This window comes from Portunus trituberculatus, chromosome 39, assembly GCF_017591435.1.
Source record: "Portunus trituberculatus isolate SZX2019 chromosome 39, ASM1759143v1, whole genome shotgun sequence".
NCBI lineage: Eukaryota > Metazoa > Arthropoda > Malacostraca > Decapoda > Portunidae > Portunus > Portunus trituberculatus.
The window spans coordinates 19,136,197-19,158,794 of record NC_059293.1 but is presented as its reverse complement, the minus strand read 5'-3'; the positions used below and the strand labels follow the sequence as shown (position 1 = coordinate 19,158,794).

The following is a 22,598-nucleotide window of genomic DNA, read 5'->3' as shown; positions in this document are numbered from 1 at the left end:
CTTGAGATGATGTTTTGAAAAAAAAGTGTAAAGTAATGTAGACAATTGAGAGATGCCATAAGAAGCTAAGATTCGGAAGTATAGCTCAAGGCACAATTTGGTAATATGTGTTTGGGAAAGGATGAGAAAAATCAAATGTTTCCTGGAAGAGAAGGAGTGAAAGAAACTGCGAGAATTATTCAGAAACTCTTACTTGATATTTTTCAAAAAGCAAACAAACTTGCGAAAGTAAATGATGGATGACGGCAGAATAAGAAATGATTGTAATATTTAATCCTTGTGTTTCCAGACCACCCAGGGACGTGTCTTCTAAGAAGAAAGGGGAACACGGGGATCAGAATGAAAAATGGGGAGGAAAGAAACCTTCCCAACTGCATGCTTTCCGTGTGTTATGATAATGGAAAAGACATGGTCCTTCAATATTATACGTAAGTCTGGTCACTGCCTCCATGAAAGTTCTGCTCATGATCTTCCAACGAAAATTCTCTCTTCCAAGATTAATTCATACGAACCTGATCTAATGTAGTTTGTTTTCACCAAAGCTGACGCAAAAAACCTTAGGAAAATAATTATTGAGAAAAATCACGCTTCCTACATATGAAGACATATCTAATTTTTGAGATGAGTGTAGACTGTAGACTAAAAACAATTCTATCCACTGACTGTTCTCACTAGGTGTGGGTTGGCTGGTATAAATGGCTGCCGCCACCCCATCCGAGACATGTCCAAACCTTACCCAGGCTGCTGCGAAGTGACCTGCGAGTAGCCCAAGAGACCGTCGGATGTCGGAGCTGCCCTTAGAGCCCGCCATCCCTGATCTGCCGTCACTAATTTCCTGTTAATCTTTGATTTTCCATCTACAGTAAAATTTCTTTTAATTCTAGCCATGTTTGTCACCCACAAAAACTGCCGGAATAGAAAGGAGTTTTCTGTTTTAGCATTTTTATGTTACTTTGAATCATTATTGTTGTCTGTATTTTGGCTGTAGTCCACAAGAACAAGTGTATCTTTTGATGTATATTGATGTAATTATATTACCATTTCATTTATTTCGAAAATTGTCCAAAAGATCCGCTCTGCAAGTAAAAAAAAAAAAAATTCTTCGGAAATTTGGGATCAACATTGAAATTAATATGAATCTAAGTCTGTATATCTGTCTCAAACCAAGACAACATAGGGAGGATGATCATCCACACAAACAAGAGCACACACTGATAATTATCCACCTTGCCTTCAATATTGACCCAACTCCTTTTCTTTTTACATGTGTGTGTACGTGTGTAAGTATTCAGTAATTCCGTCACAGTTGTACCGCTGGAATGCAACTAACACGATATGACTGTGTCGTGTTCACCTGCACGCTTCGTTAGGATCTGACAGTGTAACTCGGCATCCCTGCACCTTGTTATGTGTTGCAATGCTTTGTCAAATAAAATGGCTTTGATCTTCATATTCTCTCTCTTTCGAAATACAGAACTAACCTTATTGAAATAGTTACACGAAGCAAGTTAATTAATATATTATTTGGAAACTATATTGCAGAAGATGTTGTATGGAATCACCACTTATTAATAAAATGCAGACATGTTATACAGGTGATACAGTCTACTTGTCCCTGTAACATTACCCCTTTCCACTAATTGACGAGCGCGGCGAAGACATCCAACAAATACCAACGTCATGGAATTGTCAGGTACTTCAACACGGCGACAGCGACTGATTGACTGACTGTGTGTGTGTGTGTGTGAGAGAGAGAGAGAGAGAGAGAGAGAGAGAGAGAGAGAGAGAGAGAGAGAGAGAGAGAGAGAGAGAGAGAGAGAGAGAGAGAGAGAGAGAGAGAGAGAGAGAGAGAGAGAGAGAGAGAGAGAGAGAGAGAGAGAGAGAGAGAGAGAGAGAGAGAGTGTGTGTGTGTGTGTGTGTAGAGATTCAAAGTATCCTGTCACAGATAAGCAGAGGGGAAAGGCTGGGTGTATGATATCAAGCACGTTGAACTCGGGGATGATATAAAAATGATTATAGCGTCAGGTCACCGGGGTCAGGAAGACTGTCACACACATTCACGATACAGCAGCGCCAGTACCTTCAAGTACGGCTCACAATCACTCTTATTTAGGTCTCGTCCGCGGAAATGGTAATCCCCTTATCAACACCCGCTTAGTACTCTCCTGTTCACGCAGTCTGAAGTCAGTCGTGGCAAGGAGCAACAAGGATGGGGATGCTGCGTGCTGTACTGCTGGCAGAGTGTGCCTTGGTGCTGGTGATGGTGCTGCCGGCCCTTCCCCCCGCCATGGGTGCTGTTTACAAGGAAATTGTCACTGATCCAGGTAAAGCACGAAGAGAGAGAGAGAGAGAGAGAGAGAGAGAGAGAGAGAGAGAGAGAGAGAGAGAGAGAGAGAGAGAGAGAGAGAGAGAGAGAGAGAGAGAGAGAGAGAGAGAGAGAGAGAGAGAGAGAGAGAGAGAGAGAGAGAGAGAGAGAGAGAGATGGCAGTAAGTGGATGCTTGAGATGATGTTTTGAAAAAAAAAAGTGTAAAGTAATGTAGACAATTGAGAGATGCCATAAGAAGCTAAGATTCGGAAGTATAGCTCAAGGCACAATTTGGTAATATGTGTTTGGGAAAGGATGAGAAAAATCAAATGTTTCCTGGAAGAGGAGTGAAAGAAACTGCGAGAATTATTCAGAAACTCTTACTTGATATTTTTCAAAGAGCAAACAAACTTGCGAAAGTAAATGATGGATGATGGCAGAATAAGAAATGATTGTAATATTTAATCCTTGTGTTTCCAGACCACCCAGGGACGTGTCTCCTCAGAGAAAGGGGAAACAGGGGATTAGAATGAAAAAAGGGGAGAAAAGGACCGTTCCCCACTGCATGGGTGTCTTCTGTAACGATGATGGAAAAGATATGGTCCTTGATTATCATACGTAAGTCTGATCACTGACTCCATGAAAGTTCTGCTCATGATGTTCCTACGAAAATTCCTTCTTCCAAGGTGAACTTATCTGAACCTGATCTAATTTAGTTTGTTTTCACCTAATCTGACGCAATAAACCTTAGGAAAATAATTATTGAGAAAAATCGAGCTTCCTACGAATGAAAACGTGTCTAATTTTTTAGATGAGTGTAGACTGTAGACTAAAAACAATTTTATCCACTGACTGCTCTTACTAGGTGTGGGACCACTGATGTACTGCTCGACTGCCGCCACCCCATCCGAGACATGTCCAAACCTTATCCATACTGCTGCTATATGACCTGCAATCAGTTCAAGCAACCGTCGCGTGTCAGAGCTGAGCGCAGAGCCAGCCATCCCTGATCTGCCGTAACTACTTCCCTGTGAATCTTTGATACTCTCTTTACAGTAAAATTTGTCTTTTGATTCTAATCATATTTGTCATCCAAAAGAACTGCCACAAATGAAAGGAGTTTGTTTTAGCCTTTTTGTGTTACTTCGATTTATTATTGTAGTTTGTATTTTGGCTGTAATTCACAATAACTTGTGGTGTAACGCTTGGTGTATTTTAATGTAACTCAATTATCATTTCATTTATTTCGAAAATTGTCCAAAAGATCCGCTCTGCAAGTAAAAAAAAAAAAAATTCTTCGGAAATTTGGGATCAACATTGAAATTAATATGAATCTAAGTCTGTATATCTGTCTCAAACCAAGACAACATAGGGAGGATGATCATCCACACAAACAAGAGCACACACTGATAATTATCCACCTTGCCTTCAATATTGACCCAACTCCTTTTCTTTTTACATGTGTGTGTACGTGTGTAAGTATTCAGTAATTCCGTCACAGTTGTACCGCTGGAATGCAACTAACACGATATGACTGTGTCGTGTTCACCTGCACGCTTCGTTAGGACCTGACAGTGTAACTCGGCATCCCTGCACCTTGTTATGTGTTGCAATGCTTTGTCAAATAAAATGGCTTTGATCTTCATATTCTCTCTCTTTCGAAATACAGAACTAACCTTATTGAAATAGTTACACGAAGCAAGTTAATTAATATATTATTTGGAAACTATATTGCAGAAGATGTTGTATGGAATCACCACTTATTAATAAAATGCAGACATGTTATACAGGTGATACAGTCTACTTGTCCCTGTAACATTACCCTTTCCACTAATTGACGAGCGCGGCGAAGACATCCAACAAATACCAACGTCATGGAATTGTCAGGTACTTCAACACGGCGACAGCGACTGATTGACTGACTGTGTGTGTGAGAGAGAGAGAGAGAGAGAGAGAGAGAGAGAGAGAGAGAGAGAGAGAGAGAGAGAGAGAGAGAGAGAGAGAGAGAGAGAGAGAGAGAGAGAGAGAGAGAGAGAGAGAGAGAGAGAGAGAGAGAGAGAGAGAGAGAGAGAGAGAGAGAGAGAGAGAGAGAGAGAGAGAGAGAGAGAGAGAGAGAGAGAGAGAGAGAGAGAGAGAGAGAGAGAGTGTGTGTGTGTGTGAGTAGGGAATCAAAGCATCCTGTCACAGATAAGCAGAGGGTGAGAGGCTTAGGAAAGGCTGTGGTATGATATCAGACAGGATGAACTCGGGGATGATATAAAAATAACTATAGCGTCAGGTCACCGGCGTCCGGAAGACTGTCACACACATTCACGAGACAGCAGCGCCAAGTCTAAGCGGCACAGCACTGGAAACGCCCAACAGAATATTTTTTTAATGAATGTGTCAGTCTTTCTTTGCTCGAGAAGTTGAGATGGCCAATTGATTAATGATTTAGACTATTCTCACTGAGCCAATCCATCAATCTTTCCGCTCATCACTTAGTAGAGAGAGGGAGTCACAGCGGTCGTGATAGTGCATGGTGGTGGTGGTGGTGGTGGTGGTGGTGGTGGTGGTGCTGGTGGTGAGTTAGGAGAAAAATATAAAGCCAGCAAATGAAAATACGTGAGGGCAGCGATGCGTTTTCTATATACTTCTATCATTTACGCACCAGCCTGCAGTTATGATTTAAGTTACCGCATATCGTGTGAATATTTTAGATAGATAGATAGACAGACAGACAGAGAGAGATAGATAGATAGATATAAAGATAGATAGATAGATAGATAGATAGATAGAGAGAGAGAGAGAGAGAGAGAGAGAGAGAGAGAGAGAGAGAGAGAGAGAGAGAGAGAGAGAGAGAGAGAGAATAGTATTAATTTCCAAAAGTATTTAAGAAAAAAAAAAATCTCACGTCCTTATGGTATTATTTCTTTGTTCCAGATGCACCATTAGATTTGCCCCCGCCTGAACTAATTATGTTTAAGAGCTCACTAGGCGCTGAAGTTCCTGGGAGACCAAGTTAATGCGAGTTCATCCTGTCTAATGTATGCGGAGGAACCAACGGGCAAGGAGTGGCTGTCCCTGACGCCCTAGCCACCACTGCAGCTGCACATATTCTACCTTACCGCATGCACACACACACACACACACACTCACACACACACACACACACACACACACACACACACACACACACACACACACACACACACACACACACACACACACACACACACACTCTCTCTCTCTCTCTCTCTCTCTCTCTCATGAGGGGTACAATTGTGAGCCTCCTGGTGAGTTATGCGTGCACTATGGTTAAGTGTCGGCAGTCTGCAGATGACGAAAGAAGAAAACTTAAAAACGCCATGCCTCATAGTCCACACTGGCTAAACAACAGTAACTCAAATACAATGAAGTAGTTTGAAAGCAACAAGCTCGACACAATAAACTAACACAGGCAAAATATGCGAGGTAGGAAATAAGGATAAAGAGGACAAAAAGGGTGGTAATAGCAACAGCCGTTGACTCACGCACGTCCTGCTGCAGCATCATCGTTCTCATAGGAACCAAATGGCGCGTGAGGAGATGCTTAAAAACACATGAGTTTTTGCCAGTTAAGGGAGCAGCACGTGCGCTTGATTGAGTCGCTAAAATTAAAGGACAAAACAAGATTTTCGCTAGGTGGGCGGCAGCGAGCCCCGAGTAGTGACAAACTCGTATCTATACTAGAAGTTCTCAACGAGTAAATTTCCCAGAAGACCATTTCACCCACAAGATTTCACAAAAATAATTGCCTCTATGATAAACCAGCTTGTTACACAAAGTTAAAGCAGCTTGAGGGAATTAACCATCTGAGATTTCATTTTATACAGTTTTCATGATATAATTTCATGGGTGGAGTTTACGACGTAAAGCATGACTAAAAGCTACAGACGGTAAATCTGAGTTAACAGAGACAGACATACAGAATATCACATAGTAAAATCTGAATTGAAAAGATTTTATGTTAATTTTCAAAAGATCAAGCTTGAGTGTTTTCTTCAAAGCGTTTAAATCTGAGTAGTTTCGCATCTCAATGCCCTGAATTAATCTTCTTAACTTTACTGTATTCTTTTGCTTAACTATTTATGTAAAACAAATAAAATTTCACACCCAAATTAACGTTTCTAGAGTTCATTACTAAACAACTACCTCTTCAAAATAAATAGAAATGCTATGTTAGTAATTACGTTGAATTGTCAAGTTTCCACCAAGCACTGCAAAATCCCAAAGTTATGCTCAGTGTACGCTCCATAAACCACCGCCTTGACTCACGTGAACTGTTTCACTGTTTATGAAAAAAAAGGGGCATTTGTAAGACTACATATTAGCATACAACAAACTTCAGCGCCAGTATGCACATCATCTGTACATTATAAGCACCTCATGAAAGAAGAAACAACAACCCTAATAAGATAAACACTAAATATATAAAAAAATAGATAAATAAAGCATATATACAGTGCCTTAGCTTTCACTATCACAAAAAAGGTGAAAAGAGGGGAAAAAGAGAACACTAGGACAGACCATGACCTTCTTTCCCCTCCTTTCTTTCCAGTGAGACCTCTGATCGTGATAGGAAAGAAGCTTGCATCCCTCGCTTCTCCTCACGGCACGCTCAGAAGTCCCATGAGGGGAGCATGGTGCCTTTTGTGAGTCTGAGGAGGCGGTCGGGCGGGAAAAAGGGAAAGGAGGTTAGTTGAAGGGAGGGGAGAAGCGCTCTATATTGCCAAGATACTCACTACTGGGACGAGAGAGAGAGAGAGAGAGAGAGAGAGAGAGAGAGAGAGAGAGAGAGAGAGATTTTAAGCCGAGTTTGTAAATATCTGTACTGTTTAAATAAAAAAAGAGAGAAAACTGTATCCCTCTCTCTCTCTCTCTCTCTCTCTCTCTCTCTCTCTCTCTCTCTCTCTCTCTCTCAATCAATATTCAATAACTTAACTTTCCCTACTTTCTTCCTCCAATCTGAAGACTATCTCTCTCTCTCTCTCTCTCTCTCTCTCTCTCTCTCTCTCTCTCTCTCTCTCTCTCTCTCTCTCCCTTCTGTCCATCTTTCAATCATTAAATTTCTTTTGTTTCCAATTTTCATTTCCCTCGTCTCTCTCTCTCTCTCTCTCTCTCTCTCTCTCTCTCTCTCTCTCTCTCTCTCTCTCTCTCTCTCTCTCTCTCTGTTGAGCTTCAGGTTTCAATCACTAAATTTCTTTTGTTTCCACCTTCCATTTTCCCTCCCCCACCTCTCTCTCTCTCTCTCTCTCTCTCTCTCTCTCTCTCTTTCAGTCGTCAAAAACTCAATTTTACTTCAGCTTCTCTCTTTTCTGTTTGTAACGTTCTTTCCCCCACCTCTCTCTCTCTCTCTCTCTCTCTCTCTCACACACACACACACACACACACACACACACACACACACACACACACACACACACACACACACACACACACACAGAGGGACATGTAGTGCTGAAAACAATGAAAAATGACATTCATATAACAAACACTAAAATATCACTTTCGATTTTGCGTTCTATTCTTCTATTTTACACGACAGCAGATTACATTTCGAAGTTACGACGCGCGTTACTCTGCGGATAGTTATTTCCCTTTTCATCTCGGCAGTTACATCTTTATCTATTTTCCTTTCTATTACTAAACGTCGATTTGTACCTGCTTTTAAAATTAATATGATACTGACTTAACCATCAACACTGAAAATATGACTAATGACAACTCTCATACCTGCAAGATGGGGCTGAGTGAGGAGTGAGCCTGCCACTACGACGGGTGTCAGCGCGGGTAAGCGAGGAGCAGCAACTCACCTATTCGGTGTCCTTGCCACGCTAGTTTAAATGGTTTTTGGTTCTCTTCAAGTGCATCAGTATGTAGCAATTATTGTAGACTTGGGACACCAGTTTACCGGAAGCACGGAAAGAAGTTGCGTGCCATCATGACGCCACAACACCGGCAGCGCTGCGGCAGTGACAGGTGGACACGTGGTACAGAAGAGCAGGCGTGATGGGTGTCAGACGTGGAAGTACACCGCGGAATAAGTGTTGCCCACACCGCGGCCGGAGGAAGAGTGAGGCGGAGGTGATGGTGTTGGCGGTGGTGGCGGTGGAGGCAACCCCGCCCGCCTGAACGTTGACACCTCTGCACCGGCTACCGCCTCTTTATTTACCTTCATCTATTCTCTCATTTTTTTTCTCTCTTTTCTTTCCATCACCTTTATTTTGTGGCATCTTGCTTTCTTTGCTCTCCTTCTCCGTCTCTGCACAGTTTCACCTTAACAGCACAACACTTCTCAACAGACGCTTCTTACCCGCCTTCACATCCTCGTAACAGACTCGCCACCACATATCTGCCAACATTTTCTCCAGAATTTTAAGACATCAGCATCAGCAGCTTTAGACAAGAAGGAAATCTGGTGTCAGACCGCTCTCTTTTGGTTTTGTGGTTGTGTAAAACCTGATCTAATATCGAATACTACAATAAATTCAACACTGATATTGTAATTTGCAAGATAGCACTTTCTTGTCCTACATTTTGGAAAAGGAAAAAAAAAAAGAGAAAAAAAACACACACAAGAGAGCAAAAAGATTGAATACATGAAGAAGACTGAATATGTATGCTTGCAATTTGAAATATGACTGAGTTATTTCCCTGCGTCTATATGAAAAGTAAGTGAGATTTTTATTTTTATACCAATCGTGCGAGTATACGTGTGTCTAACCTTGACAAAATCTTCTCAATCTTCTCTATGTTTAGATCCTTTAAGGCTTGAGACTTCACATCTACAATAAACTGGCAATTCAGAGACAACTAAAAAAAAAAATAACTATATAATTTACATATGGAGCTAGATTTAGATGAGCTTCGATCGTAGGTGTGTGTGTGTGTGTGTGTGTGTGAGAGAGAGAGAGAGAGAGAGAGAGAGAGAGAGAGAGAGAGAGAGAGAGAGAGAGAGAGAGAGAGAGAGAGAGAGAGAGAGAGAGAGCAAACTTGATGGAGCTGTGGCAGACGAGAAGCAAATATGATTGAGACGAGAGAGAAAGATACAAGTGTGTGTGGCGCACCTGACAAAAGTGACAATACAGCTGTCGGCCAAAGCAGGAGTTATGATTGATTGATTAACACTCACGCACCTTCACTGGCACTTAATATGTGAATTCACGGTGGCCTGCGACCTTCAGTATTCATTCTTCACACCCGCCACGAGCATTCTCTCCTAACACTTTTCTTAATTTGTTGTCTCATCTGAACGACGCTCACTAATTACTCAATTCCACTCGCTACATTTTAGTGCATGTAAGCGAGAATTACTGCAAGGGCTCATGCTGTCCAAATGATCAGTTAATAAGCGTTTGCAACAATTGTAAGACAGAAAACTAATTTCTGGTCTCGAATTTCATTAGTTTTCCTATCATCGAGTCTTCTATTCAATAACTGCTTTATATGTAATGATGTTTACTACACACAACAAAACATAATGAATTACTAAACACACACACACACACACACACACACACACACACACACACACACACACACACACACACACACACACACACACACACACACACACACACACACACACACACACACACACACACACACACACATTGCTAGATAATCAAAGAAACTAACATATTCTATAATTTCACCAAGCGACGAAGTCCAGCACTATTCGTTACGCTTCTCCATGCGTATACTCAGTTCCTGCAGCAAATCGCAACAAAATCGTACGTTCATCATAAATGCAGCAAAATGCAATAAATCAAGCAAACTATGAACACAAATCACAGGCCTGGTAATAAATCACTGGCCATCTGAGGCAACACAAAGACAGGGATGGACACGGCTGTTACTGTATGCAAATTTGTAACGCTATCGCCTGAATGCAGTACGTGGCTGCCTGGAGGTTCACACAAACACGCTCAGCACCATCAAAGGAGCATACTTCTGAGGACCCTACTCCAAGGTCACCACCACCACCACCACCATCACCACCACCACCACCACCACCATTTCAACTACCGCCGCTATCATGAAGGAACACGAAGGAAGAAAATCACTTGCGTAACTTTTCGGCTTTACGATTTTGATTGTACTACTTACCACTGAGAGAGAGAGAGAGAGAGAGAGAGAGAGAGAGAGAGAGAGAGAGAGAGAGAGAGATCAACATGGTGCACACAGAAAAGTAAATATAAAAAGACAAAGTTGGCTGGTGCTGTGGCAGAGAGCCGTGCACCAAATTGTATCACCACAACGACAGGCACCAGTAGCACCATGCACAGGAGAGTATCGGCCTTCCTTTCCTTCATTCCCCCGGGTCTCCATAACAAAGAAACCCACTTTTGCCACACGCGGAGGACGAGGGGCGGGTGTTGCAGTGGACAATGGTGACGCAGCGGGCAAGACGCGGTGTTTACTTTCCCCGGCAGCAATTTGGCTAAGATTTCCAAGGTGTCGAGGAGGACGATCTCTTGGCCTTGGAGGTAAAAGTGCCTTGGCATCACACGCCCCGACCAACTCCTCCATTTCGTTCAACGCTTTCCCAGGCCGTGACCTCTTTCCCAGTAATCTTCGCGTTTTAGTTTATCGCTTCACGCTGCCTTCATAAACCTTAGCTACTTCTTCTCTCCTCCCTTGCATCTCTCTTTTCTCCTTCTCCCTTTTCCTCTTCTCGCCTCTTACTTCTTCTCCCCTTCCATTTCATTCCACAGTTCTGTTTCCACAATCTCATTTCTTTTCTTCCCTCATACCAGTCTAGTATTTTTCACCTTACCACTTCCTCCCCAGCAGCTGTTGCACGACACACCGTTAAAAACACTCAAACACACACACGGGCGCGCGCGCAGACACACACACACACACACACACACACACACACACACACACACACACACACACACACACACACACACACACACACACACACACACACACACAAACACACACACACACTTATGCAACGATTTCACTCTATCTAGGTAATAACAATAATAATAACAAAATACATAAAATAAAATCTCTAAATTCCAAGTGTCTTTTTTTTTTATGTATGAATATAACTTGTTTCTATAATCCTTGCAGCTAGAATGACCTCAACTCCACCCAGGAAATAAAAACAGGACCTTGCATACCATTCCAGTCTGAAGATGTAAGAAAAATATGCTGACTGTCTGGTGCACAACAATTCTTTTTGCTAGACTAAAGGCAACGTGTGCCGACCAGGCTTTGTAGTGTACGCTGAGAGAGAGAGAGAGAGAGAGAGAGAGAGAGAGAGAGAGAGAGAGAGAGAGAGAGAGAGAGAGAGAGAGAGAGAGAGAGAGAGAGAGAGAGAGAGAGAGAGAGAGTATTCCTCGTACGTTACATTTTCTACACACCGGCAAGGACCAAAGAACGAATAAAAATCAAGCAATACAAAACCAGGTAGTAATCTCTCTCATTAAAGGAAAGGGAAAAAAATACTAAAGAAGAGCTAAATAATGTACTCAGACAGCAGCAGGTGAGGGAGTACAGCAGGGAAGGAGTGACAATCGTACAGACATACACCTCCCAAGGATTTCCTCTTTAGTTCTGCTTCACCTGGCAAGAGATCAATGGGAAACTTTTACGAATACTACCTTACCTCATCTCTCTCTCTCTCTCTCTCTCTCTCTCTCTCTCTCTCTCTGTGGGTTAATGAAAGAATATGCGAGTAATCACCCACTCACTCTAAACAAATCGAAGAGGTGAAGGAGAAGCGAGAAGAAAAATGGTTGATAGCTTGTGAGCCTTTTCAGTTTCATATAAAATAAATATGCATACTTCTCTAAAAATAAGCTTGGGTCAGCAATACATTCACCGGTTCTTTATCTTTTTAGGAACTGACTTTATTAGAGGAATTCTCTTATATTTTCTTGCCAATTTGCAATGTGAGTGTGGGTGTGTGCACTGCTTGTGATGTCAGACAGAGTAGCAAGTAAGTATTAATGGAAACAATGAGAGGCCAGGCAAGCTGTTTAAGTATTCTGTTCAGGAATTACATGAGGGTTTAACTTTACAATTACTGATTGTGTGTTTAAGATTAGTTGAGAAGCTTTCTTGGGGTGATCAGTGGGAGGCACTCAGAGGCAGACAGCTAGTACAGATAAGACGAGACAGCTTTCTACAGTAGATGTATATCACAATTGTGTAAAAAGTATGTGTAATTCACCTTCACCTCGGTCGCCTGCTGGTCACCCATTACGGAGCGAGCTCAGAGCTCATAGACCGATCTTCGTGTAGGACTGAGACCACAACACACTCCACACACCGGGAAAGCGAGGCCACAACCCCTCGAGTTACATCCCGTACCTTTTTACTGCTAGGTGAACAGGTGCTACACATAAGAGGCTTGCCCCTTTGCCTCGCCGCGCCGGGATTCGAACCCGGCCCTCTCGATTGTGAGTCGAGCGTGCTAATCACTGCACTACGCGGTGTGTGTGTGTGTGTGTGTGTGTGTGTGTGTGTGTGTGTGTGTGTGTGTGTGTGTGTGTGTGTGTGTGTGTGTGTGTGTGTGTGTAAGGAAATGAAAGCGGTACCAATCAGTCTTCTTTGTAAGATATTTTTCATTCTGGTCATACTAATCAGCTTACATTGTCCTCGTTCATCACGTTTTCCACATGTATTTTCCTGCTTCTGAATGTATTTATTTGCATGACGAACATTTTTTTCTACAAACCACAAACTACGCATTTAAAGGTATCTGAATTGTTGCTATAGCGTTGTTCTTCTTTTTTTTTTTCCCGGAAGCCTCCTCGCCTCGCTTTGGTCTTTGTGAAAACTGCGCGGCCAACCTCTCCCGGCGGCACAGTGTGGAAGGTCCCTTTGTGTTGCTTTCATCACAACTAAACCACAAAATTTCGCGAGGTATCTTACTGCAAGGACAGAGGCCTTTGTGAAGCACATGCGAGGCGCGCTGCTGTTTCCAGGTGGTACTCGCGGAAGAGAAAATTTATAATCGCGTATTCCATTAAAAGTATTTAAACCTGCATTGGATATTTTTTTTTATGCACAAACACAGTAATGAGTGAAGAAAAAAAGAGGAAAACACGAGTATGAGTTAACAACCTCCGTTTCTAATTACGTGAGACGAGACTGTAAATGAGAACCTTAAGAGTCTAGGCGGAAGTGAAAGGGACAAAGGGTGTGTGAGGCGGCGCCGACCAAATGCATCTGGTTGAGGTAAGGCTTAGTTAACACGCTCACTGCTCACCCAGACAAGGAGGTGGAAAGACGGCGCACATTAAGACAAAAAAGTTAGGCTTATGTAATAAAAGAAACAAGCTAAACTGAAAGAGGAAATGAGAAACAAACACGTACTGGAAAATGTCATATTAGCTTTCCTTTGCTAATTAACCTATGAGGCTGACGGGGGAGCAGACCAAACAAAAGAGAACCGTGAAAGTGTGGGGCGCACCATGAACTGTTTCTGTAATCATACCTTCTTGGGAAACACAGAACGCGGCGCCCACATGCTCGGCAGACACATGAGAGGAAATGGACTTAACCCTGAGGACTGCCTGCACAAGGAACTGACAAACAAGAGGCCAAGATCCCACATAGCAGCAGACAGCGAGCAGTAGACTAGCACGGGTTGCAACGAACTGGAAGCAACACACCTTTATAATTTCAGGCAAGCATTCACGAATAGCTTTGCTCTTAGAATGAAAGCTAATGGCTCAGAAATGAAATACTCTAGCACGTGTACACATTACTAAGCTGCATGCCTGGACTGTATTTTTCCATCTCTCTCTCTCTCTCTCTCTCTCTCTCTCTCTCTCTCTCTCTCTCTCTCTCTCTGCAGAATTCAACAAGAACAAGCATGCATGTTTGAAGAGACTTAAGATTTGCAGGAAACATTTGAACACCTGCATGTATTTCTATTTCATTTATGGAGAGAATGACAGAGGGAGTAATACTGTCAGCGTTGTGTCAAGAACTTAATTAATGCATAGACGTTCCAGCAGGCAGAGTCCTTTGTCCAAGCTATCTCCAGCGTGAAATTTGTAAGTGGAATCAGTTAATCACGCCGGGACTTCAACTGCTGGGATTTTTGATGTTCTAACTTTGACAATTTATCAAGGATTTTAATTATATGCCGGTGAAGATAAATGTACGTGATAAATTTGTGAAAATTCTGTAGCTTTTGAGTCTGCACGTGTTAACATTGCTGAAATTTACTTACTCAATTGTTCGGTAGTGATTCGTACGATATGTTTTGTCATGTTTTCTCTCGTGTAACAGAAAGAAAATGTGTCATGACAAGTTGAGTTGGGATGAGAAAATCGCAGAACAGTTTAAGGTTTGAGTATTTCATAAAGCAATATAAAATTCCGCGTCTGCCATGCATTTCAGTAAAGATCAATCAGTCTTCGGTTTTGGATTTCTTCAATGCAGCAAATATTTCTTAACCTTTTCAGTGCTAAAACGCATTTTCATATCCATTCTGCTTACTATTTTGTCATTTTATATAACTTCAGAAATTTATGTAGCAGATTAAAATAGTGAAGACTGCGACCACTAATCTTTTGACCTTCACTGACCCTTCCTAATGTCTAAACGTACACAAATCTCAAGATAAAAATGTCTCCCAGTATTATGAGGGTTAAAGACCAATCTATTAAAAAAAAAAGAAATGTGATGATGAAGTAAATCTATGAGTAAAGGGCAACAAGAACCACATTGAAGAACTATAGGGAAGTTTAGGACATGAGGATCCCAAGAGGACTTCACGATAATCTAAGCTCCCCTCGCTTCCTAAACCCCCTGACTCTGAAACTTCCGGGTTGGGTTCAAGGTAGAGGGCCATCTTGCACTAACGGTAAGTCAAACTGTTGTTCTTGTCTATATCTTAATGACTTTACTAACTCCTCGGCTGGGTTGTGGCTGCAGCGTGCCGTGGTAGCAGCACCGCTTTTGCCATCAATCTGCGGTATTGCATGTCCGTGAATCACTTCAATTCAAGGATGGTGAAAGGAGAGCGAGACAAGAGATGATCCTGTTTTCAATGAAACGACGAAGGGAAGTGAGTGGTGGGAGATAACTCTCTCTCTCTCTCTCTCTCTCTCTCTCTCTCTCTCTCTGTGTGTGTGTGTGTGTGTGTGTGTGTGTGTGTGTGTGTGTGTGTGTGTGTGTGTGTGTTGACAAACTTAACTAAACTCTCTCTCTCTCTCTCTCTCTCTCTCTCTCTCTCTCTCTCTCTCTCTCTCTCTCTCTCTCTCTCTCTCTCTCTCTCTCTCTCTCTCTCTCTCTCTCTCTCTCTCTCTCTCTCTCTCTCTCTCTCTCTCTCTCCTCAAGGACAAGAGGCAGTCGACAGTTTGGAGAGCAAAGGGGAGTCAGAGGCGGGGATTAGTGTGATGTCAAACAGAGGAAGCGGAGAGGCGTGAGTGGATGGAGGTGAATGAGGACGAAGGGATGGGGAAGTTAATCACTTGATCTCCCATCTAATGTCAGGCGTCTGGGCGTGTGAGGAGCACGGATGCCGGGCTGTCTTAAGGTAGATGAGGGCTTCACCACACACTTCAGTTCTCACGCAGTACTATCTGAGACGAGACGCTTTTACTCATTTTGTTTTTATTCCTTTCTTAACAAACGTATTAATTCTTCCATACGTTATATAATGCAGATTTAAAGTCTATACGAGTATCTATAACTTGTATTTATTGATTTTACTCTTAATTACTTTGTTTGAAGAATCTATTTGGGTCTTTCTCTTCGTAGAAATTCACAGATACTATTGATTTTCGTATAAAACAATAAATTTCTGAATAAAAAATCTGTAATCCTCCAGAAAACGAGTTGCATGCAGTGGCCTGATAATCACCATTACTCTCTCGACACTGGCAGTAGAATAAACAGACCAGTTTCAATAGCGGTGGTGTGATGAGTCAACAGTGAACCTCCGCATCAGAGCTGAGCGAGAATCGGATAGTCAATTAATGAAGACTAAATAAGACAACAAAAGCCGAAAAAGTTATGGAATGCAGGAGCGTTTTTCATTTTGCTCGTCTCCCCAATCTATCTTTTCTTCTTTGCTTCTTCCTTCTTCTTTTTTCCTGTCTTTTATCTTATTTATATATCGTTAGTTTTCTTCTTCCTCTTCTCATATGCATTTTCTTCTCCCTCAACTTTTCTCTTCCCTTCTTTAAATATTGATCTGTTTTTTTTTTTTATCTAACTTACATATTTCATTCTCTTATTCATTCTTTATCTTCTTCCTTCTTTCTCTGCTATTCCTCATCTCTCGATTTTCACTTCTTCATTCTCATCTATGAATACGTTTATGATTTCAAGTTATCTACTCTCCCCTTTCACTCTCACTCTCTCTCTCTCTCTCTCTCTCTCTCTCTCTCTCTCTCTCTCTCTCTCTCTCTCTTTACCCACACGTGCTTCGGTCTCAGCTCGTCAGCCTCACCTTGATCCTCTCTTGGCACGGCATCACCAACACCCAGACAAGAGACAGGAGAAAACTTTTACCACATATTAGTTTGTTTGTGCAGAAAGTTACTCTCTCTCTCTCCCTCCTTCTCTCTCTCTCTCTCTCTCTCTCTCTCTCTCTCTCTCTCTTAGACCCGTCACTTGATGCATAAGTTTAATCATGGTGTTATAGATTAGGTATTATAATATCACGATGAGACGCGTCCATCCACGTCTTATATTTTTACAGAAATATTCATTAGGCTTCAGGAGGAGGAGGAGGAGGAGGAGGAGGAGGAGGAGGAGGAGGAGGAGGAGGAGGAGGAGGAGGAGGAGGAGGAGGAGAAGAAGAAGGAGAAGGAGAAGAAGGAAAAAAGTGGAGAAGGAGATAGAGGAGAGGAAAATGGAGGAGGGTGAGAAATAAGGAGAAGGAGGATGACAAATGACGATGACAATAACGACGAAGACGATGACGAGGACATATATAGCGGTGTCAATCTAATAATAAAAACCTCACATTTCCCCCTAATCCCTCCCAACCACCACCACCACCATACCTCAAAGGCTTTAGGCCCAAGTACAGATCCCAGTGAGATTTGACAAGTATAAAAGTCAAGCTGTGTCTCGATGGGTTTGTGAGTAAGTATTGTTTTTAAATGTGTGGGAGTCTCCATTGAAATATCCTCAGTCCACGCCTAGTAAACACAGGTGTGCGCAGAATGGGTTAAAGAAATAACTGGCTCATTACACACACACACACACACACACACACACACACACACACACACACACACACACACACACACACACACACACACACACACACACACACACACACACACACACACACACAGACAGAGAGACAGAGAGAGAGAGAGAGAGAGAGAGAGAGAGAGAGAGAGAGAGAGAGAGAGAGAGAGAGAGAGAGAGAGAGAGAGAGAGAGAGAGAGAGAGAGAGAGAGAGAGAGAGAGAGAGAGAGAGAGAGAGAGAGAGAGGACGTGATGCATATACTTATTAAGAAACTCATTTAAGATAACAACTGGTAAAAAGAAGAAGAAAAAAAAAACACCGCCAGCGCTTCCTGCAAAAAGAATAATTACCATCACACGTACCAAGTAACACTCGCGGCATTTCATTACAGCTGCGGGTAACAAGACAATTCATACCAAGACACTCCTGCTAACGATGGCCTTTCACACAACAACGCCTCTACTGTCATGCCCATTTGTCGCTTACATTCACCTAGTTAACCCCTTCAGTACCATGCCGAGTTTCCATGTTCATTCTGGTTACCATTTGAGGATTCTATACAGCTTCAGAAACTCATGTGGGGGATTAAAATAGTGAGGACTCTGGCTATTAATCATCTGACCTCCATAGACCCTTCCTAATGTAAATAAAATGGTCTAATCGTACACAAAACTCAAGGTGAAAAAAATGTGTTCCAGTAGTGAAAGAGGTTAAAACTAAAAAAAAAAAAAAAAAAACATTACACATTTTTTCTGAGGAACACGAAGAGAGAGAGAGAGAAAAAAAATTGGTGTTGAATGAATCCTAATTTGGAAGGAAAGCGCATCACTCTCTCAAGCAATTCGATAGACCTGGAGTAAATAAGCAACCTAGTATGGAAGGAGCGATTCTCACCAGCAAACTGCATCGCGCGGGAATAATGGAGAACAAGACTATTACGTAAGCCTGTCCTTTTCTGCCCGCCGGGAACGCGCTGCGTCGAGTTATTTTGTGTCGAGCGTGGAAGTGATGGCGGAATAGGTTTCTTTATTCGCGACACGCAATGGTTACCCTGGTATTCTCTTTCTTCAATTTGTTGTTTGTGTTTCTGGAGCGCAACACTACACTTGCCGATATTGGAGGAGGGCGAGGAGGAGGAGGAGGAGGAGGACAGGTGGTTGTTGTGGTGGTGTTGTATGCAGATGGGTGGAAGAGGAAGAGGAGGAGGAGGAGGAGGAGGAGGAGGAGGAGGAGGAGGAGGAGGAGGTGGTGGTGGTGGTGGTGTTGTATTCAGATGGGGGTGGAGGAGGAGGAAGGGATGGTGGTGGTGGTGGTGGTGGTGTGTATTTAGATGAGGTGGAGGAGGAGGAGGAGGAGGAGGAGGAGGTGGTAGTAATGGTGTTGTATTCAGATTGGGTGGAAGAGGAGGAGGTGGTGGTGGCAGTGTTGTTTTCAGAGGAGGAGGAGGAGGAGGAGGAGGAGGAGGTAGTGGTGGTGGTGGTATTGTATTCAGAGTTGGTGGGAGAGGAGGAAGAGGAAGAGGAAGAGGATTAGGATAAAATGGAGGAGTAGGTGTTGGATTTACATAAAGTGGATGAGGAGGATGGGCATGGTAAGGAGGAGGAGGAGGAGGAGGAGGAGGAGGAGGAGGAGGAGGAGGAGGAGGAGGAGGAGGTATATCATTTGGATGAGATAGAAGAGAGTAAAGAGCAGGTGTTGGTGGTATAGAATCTGGATAAGCTGGAAGAGGAGAATGTAAATAAAGATAAGGGTTGGTACAGGTGAACGCCCCTCCTTGCCCATGCACTGTTCCCTGTAGCAGCGACGAAATATCCAGACTTTTCAAAATACTCATGATAAAAACGATATATTTCTACATTCTTTCTAGTATATATGAAAAGTAAAATATTTGATACTGATATAAGGCTGAAAAAGGCAACAGGCGCAGCGAACGTTTCCTTCCTGTCTATCTGGCTCAGTTAGGCTTCCAGAATTCATATCTTCCACAAACTGTCTCCCCAACACCCCATCCGTCTCTCTGTATGCTGATGCGCCACCTCTGAAGGCTGACTGTGTCCCCCATAAAGTGTGTGTGATTTACAAAGCTTAGATCCACCTTCCCCTTACGGTGTTGTGTCTGGCTTTCTCATAACATTTATATTTTGGCTCTGGTTAGTGTTCAGATAAATGATAGACTCTTTTAACCCATAAGAGCCAGCACAGCATACCACTTTGGAAATTGCTCATTAGAAAACTCGCGGGTTGAATGATCTTATGGGAGATATAAACCGAGAGAGGCTAAACTAATATAGTGCAATATGTGTCTTTTTGTGTACACTCACAGAGATGTACGAGAGTGACCCAGAACCCAGACGGCCTTCACTGCGGCAGCTTCCATTCTCTTCTTTTACTTTCGTTCCAAACACCGCAATGTCGGTCTTGATTAGTCTGTCCACACACAAAAAACAGTTCCGCTCATTAAACTCAGCACCGCGTCATCAGGTTCCAGGCGGGTTTAAATTACTCCCGTGTGTGTGTGTGTGTGTGTGTGTGTGTGTGTGTGTGTGTGTGTGTGTGTGTGTGTGTGTGTGTGTGTGTGTGTGTGTGTGTGTGTGTGTGTGTGTGTGTGTGTGTGTGTGTGTGTGTGTGTGTGTGTGTGTGTGTGTGTGTGTGTGTGTGTGTGTGTGTGTGTGTGTGTGTGTGTGTGTGTGTGCTGGGAAGAGTGAATTTACTATACTGAAAAGAGTGCAAGTTTGAGCGTTTGGGCTTGGTAGGGAGAATGAAGGGTATATGGAAGAGAATGGGAATGTTTCATGGAAAACCTTTGCCTCTTCCCAGGGCTCAACACTCGTGAAACGCAGAATGTATTTACTGTTAAGCGTTTTCATCACTCAGACTTAAACCAGGTAGGAGCTTTCCCGATACTACGCGCTTTTCGCAAAAAAATATCAACTCGTCAATTACTGGCATCTGCACATCATATTATGCGTTGATTATACTTAATAAAAGAAGAAGAAAAAATAAAGAAAAAAAACAGGCAGGCGTCAGGCGGCAGCACGATGAAGGACTTCCTTTAAACGAGTTATGAAAGTTTCCTGGCGTGCCTGTCACTTTCCCGGCACCCTTGTCACTCGCCCCCCTCCTTCCTTCCTTCCTTCCTTCCTTCTTCCCTGCTGCTCCGTATCATTCTTACGGACGCATCATCATCTTTTCTTACATCAACGTTAATCCCTTTATTACCATGACACGCTTTCATTTTCATTTTGCTTACTATTTGCGACTTTACACAGCTTCAGATGCATGTGTTGTGATTAGAACAGTAAAGTCTCTGGCCATTAATTTTCTGACCTCCATAGACCATTCCTAATGTAAATAAAATCGTCTAATTACACCTAAAAATCAAGGTAAAAATGCGTTAATCCTTCAATATTCTATCCTTTCATATTTGAAGTTTGCTATTTTCTCCCTCTTATTTACTCCAGCAATAATATCTGCCGCCACTTACCATTTCCCAGTTGACAGCGGCCCGTTTTCTTAAACGCTTTGCTTCTCACCATCGCTATTTTCCAGAGACTTTAGTTGAAGATGTTCATGATTTTAAGGGTATCTATGGTTCTGGTGATGGACTGGCAAGATTTATAGATTATAAGAAGAAGAAACTGTCTTGAAAGCCCGCCTAGTCGTTTCTGTGGCCTTAGAAAACTGGCGTGGTGAGAGAGCAAGGCGTTTCTGAATACGGGCGAACATCTTGCGGTGCTATTTCTCCTGTCCGTTTCTTTCCCTTTCCTTTCAAATGATGTACAGCTCTGGTAGAAAATAATGAGACAGATTTAAGAATGTTCATATCAATCTTTTTTTTACTTATTTATCTTTTTTTCTATTGCATCTCACTACATTTAATCTTTATTGCACTACTTTGAAATCCGTGACATCCTTCTGGCTGAACGGTGTCTTTCTTCCCGTTGTCTACCATCTCCCCTGCCTGCTCCTACCACTTGCCTCGCCCCACAATTGGCCATTCACTTGTTCCAGTTTAGAGTTCAGTCGACTGTTCCCCGGTAAGTGCCAGACCTTCCAAAAACCATCCATTTCAAGGGAAACAAAGGTTATTAAATACTTCCGCCATACGAAGATATTTCATAAAAATGGTTGCCTGCATTTTTGAGTCTCCTTTGATTTTAACGGACCATAAAGCTTCCATTATTTGAAATACACAAAAGTAACGAAACTGGCGTACTTTTACCAAGATTCCATCGAAAAAAACTACAAAACGTAAAAGAGAAATGCGAAAATAAAAACAGGAATGGAAGCTAACTTAATACTTTTATATAAAAATACACAGCGCGACCAGCTGGTAATGAATTGCCATCAGAGAGAGAGAGAGAGAGAGAGAGAGAGAGAGAGAGAGAGAGAGAGAGAGAGAGAACAAGTCGGCAGGAGGCAGAGGAAGCAACACAACACAACTATGCGGCGAATTCCCCTCACCGCCACCACAGCTGCTCTCTGGGGAGGAGGGAGGCTGCGGGCACACCTGCTGCGGTGCCTCAATATTCACTCCTCAACTACACGCTGCCAATGGGGTCTCTCAGCTTCACTCTAATTTCCAAAGTTCTGGTAGCAGTGCGTAGGGAACACCTGGCGCCTGTTACCTGCCCATTACCTGTCTTTACCTCCACCTGGCGCAACGAGGAAGGCACCGCTGTCACCTTTCGTTAATTGGTCCTTCTGGTAATTGTCTTATTTTTAACGATGCAATTTTCTCAACTGTGACTTGATTTTTGCTTATATAGAAAGGGCTCCGGTAAGGACGAGCTAAATGTCTCTTGTTCGATGTCCAATTGTATTCAAGTCTTCTTATCTCTAGTTTCTGCACGAGAGTTTTTCTATTTCTTTCTTTATCTACGTTTGATTATCTACACATTTTTGTATTGTTTTCTTATCTATTTTACGTATCCACCTATCACTCTTTTCTACCTTTTAGTACTTTTCCTATTCTCTTTATCCAATTCTCTTCTTATTACTAGTTCCACATCTCATTACTTCCACATTTTGACATATCTATTCTAGTCATCCACCTCTCACCACCCCAGTATAAGCTAACAGTT

General features: G+C 42.6%; 2 protein-coding genes across 2 annotated transcripts in view; one reads left to right on the top strand and one right to left on the bottom strand.

Moving 5' to 3' along the window:
- The window catches only part of LOC123515494, a 4,342-nt gene extending 391 nt beyond the window's left edge, over window positions 1-3,951 (top strand). The window contains exons 2-6 of the mRNA XM_045274104.1: window positions 290-428; window positions 676-1,693; window positions 2,178-2,324; window positions 2,787-2,924; window positions 3,172-3,951. Of these exons, the coding sequence (XP_045130039.1) occupies window positions 290-428; window positions 676-766 (230 nt within the window). The 3' untranslated portion in view covers window positions 767-1,693; window positions 2,178-2,324; window positions 2,787-2,924; window positions 3,172-3,951. The remainder of the gene's footprint in view (window positions 1-289; window positions 429-675; window positions 1,694-2,177; window positions 2,325-2,786; window positions 2,925-3,171) is intronic.
- The window catches only part of LOC123515493 (putative neural-cadherin 2), a 76,518-nt gene extending 67,791 nt beyond the window's left edge, over window positions 1-8,727 (bottom strand). Inside the window, exon 1 of the mRNA XM_045274102.1 lies at window positions 8,141-8,727. The gene's annotated coding sequence lies outside the window, so the exon portion shown is untranslated. The remainder of the gene's footprint in view (window positions 1-8,140) is intronic.
- Window positions 8,728-22,598: the final 13,871 nt, after the last annotated feature.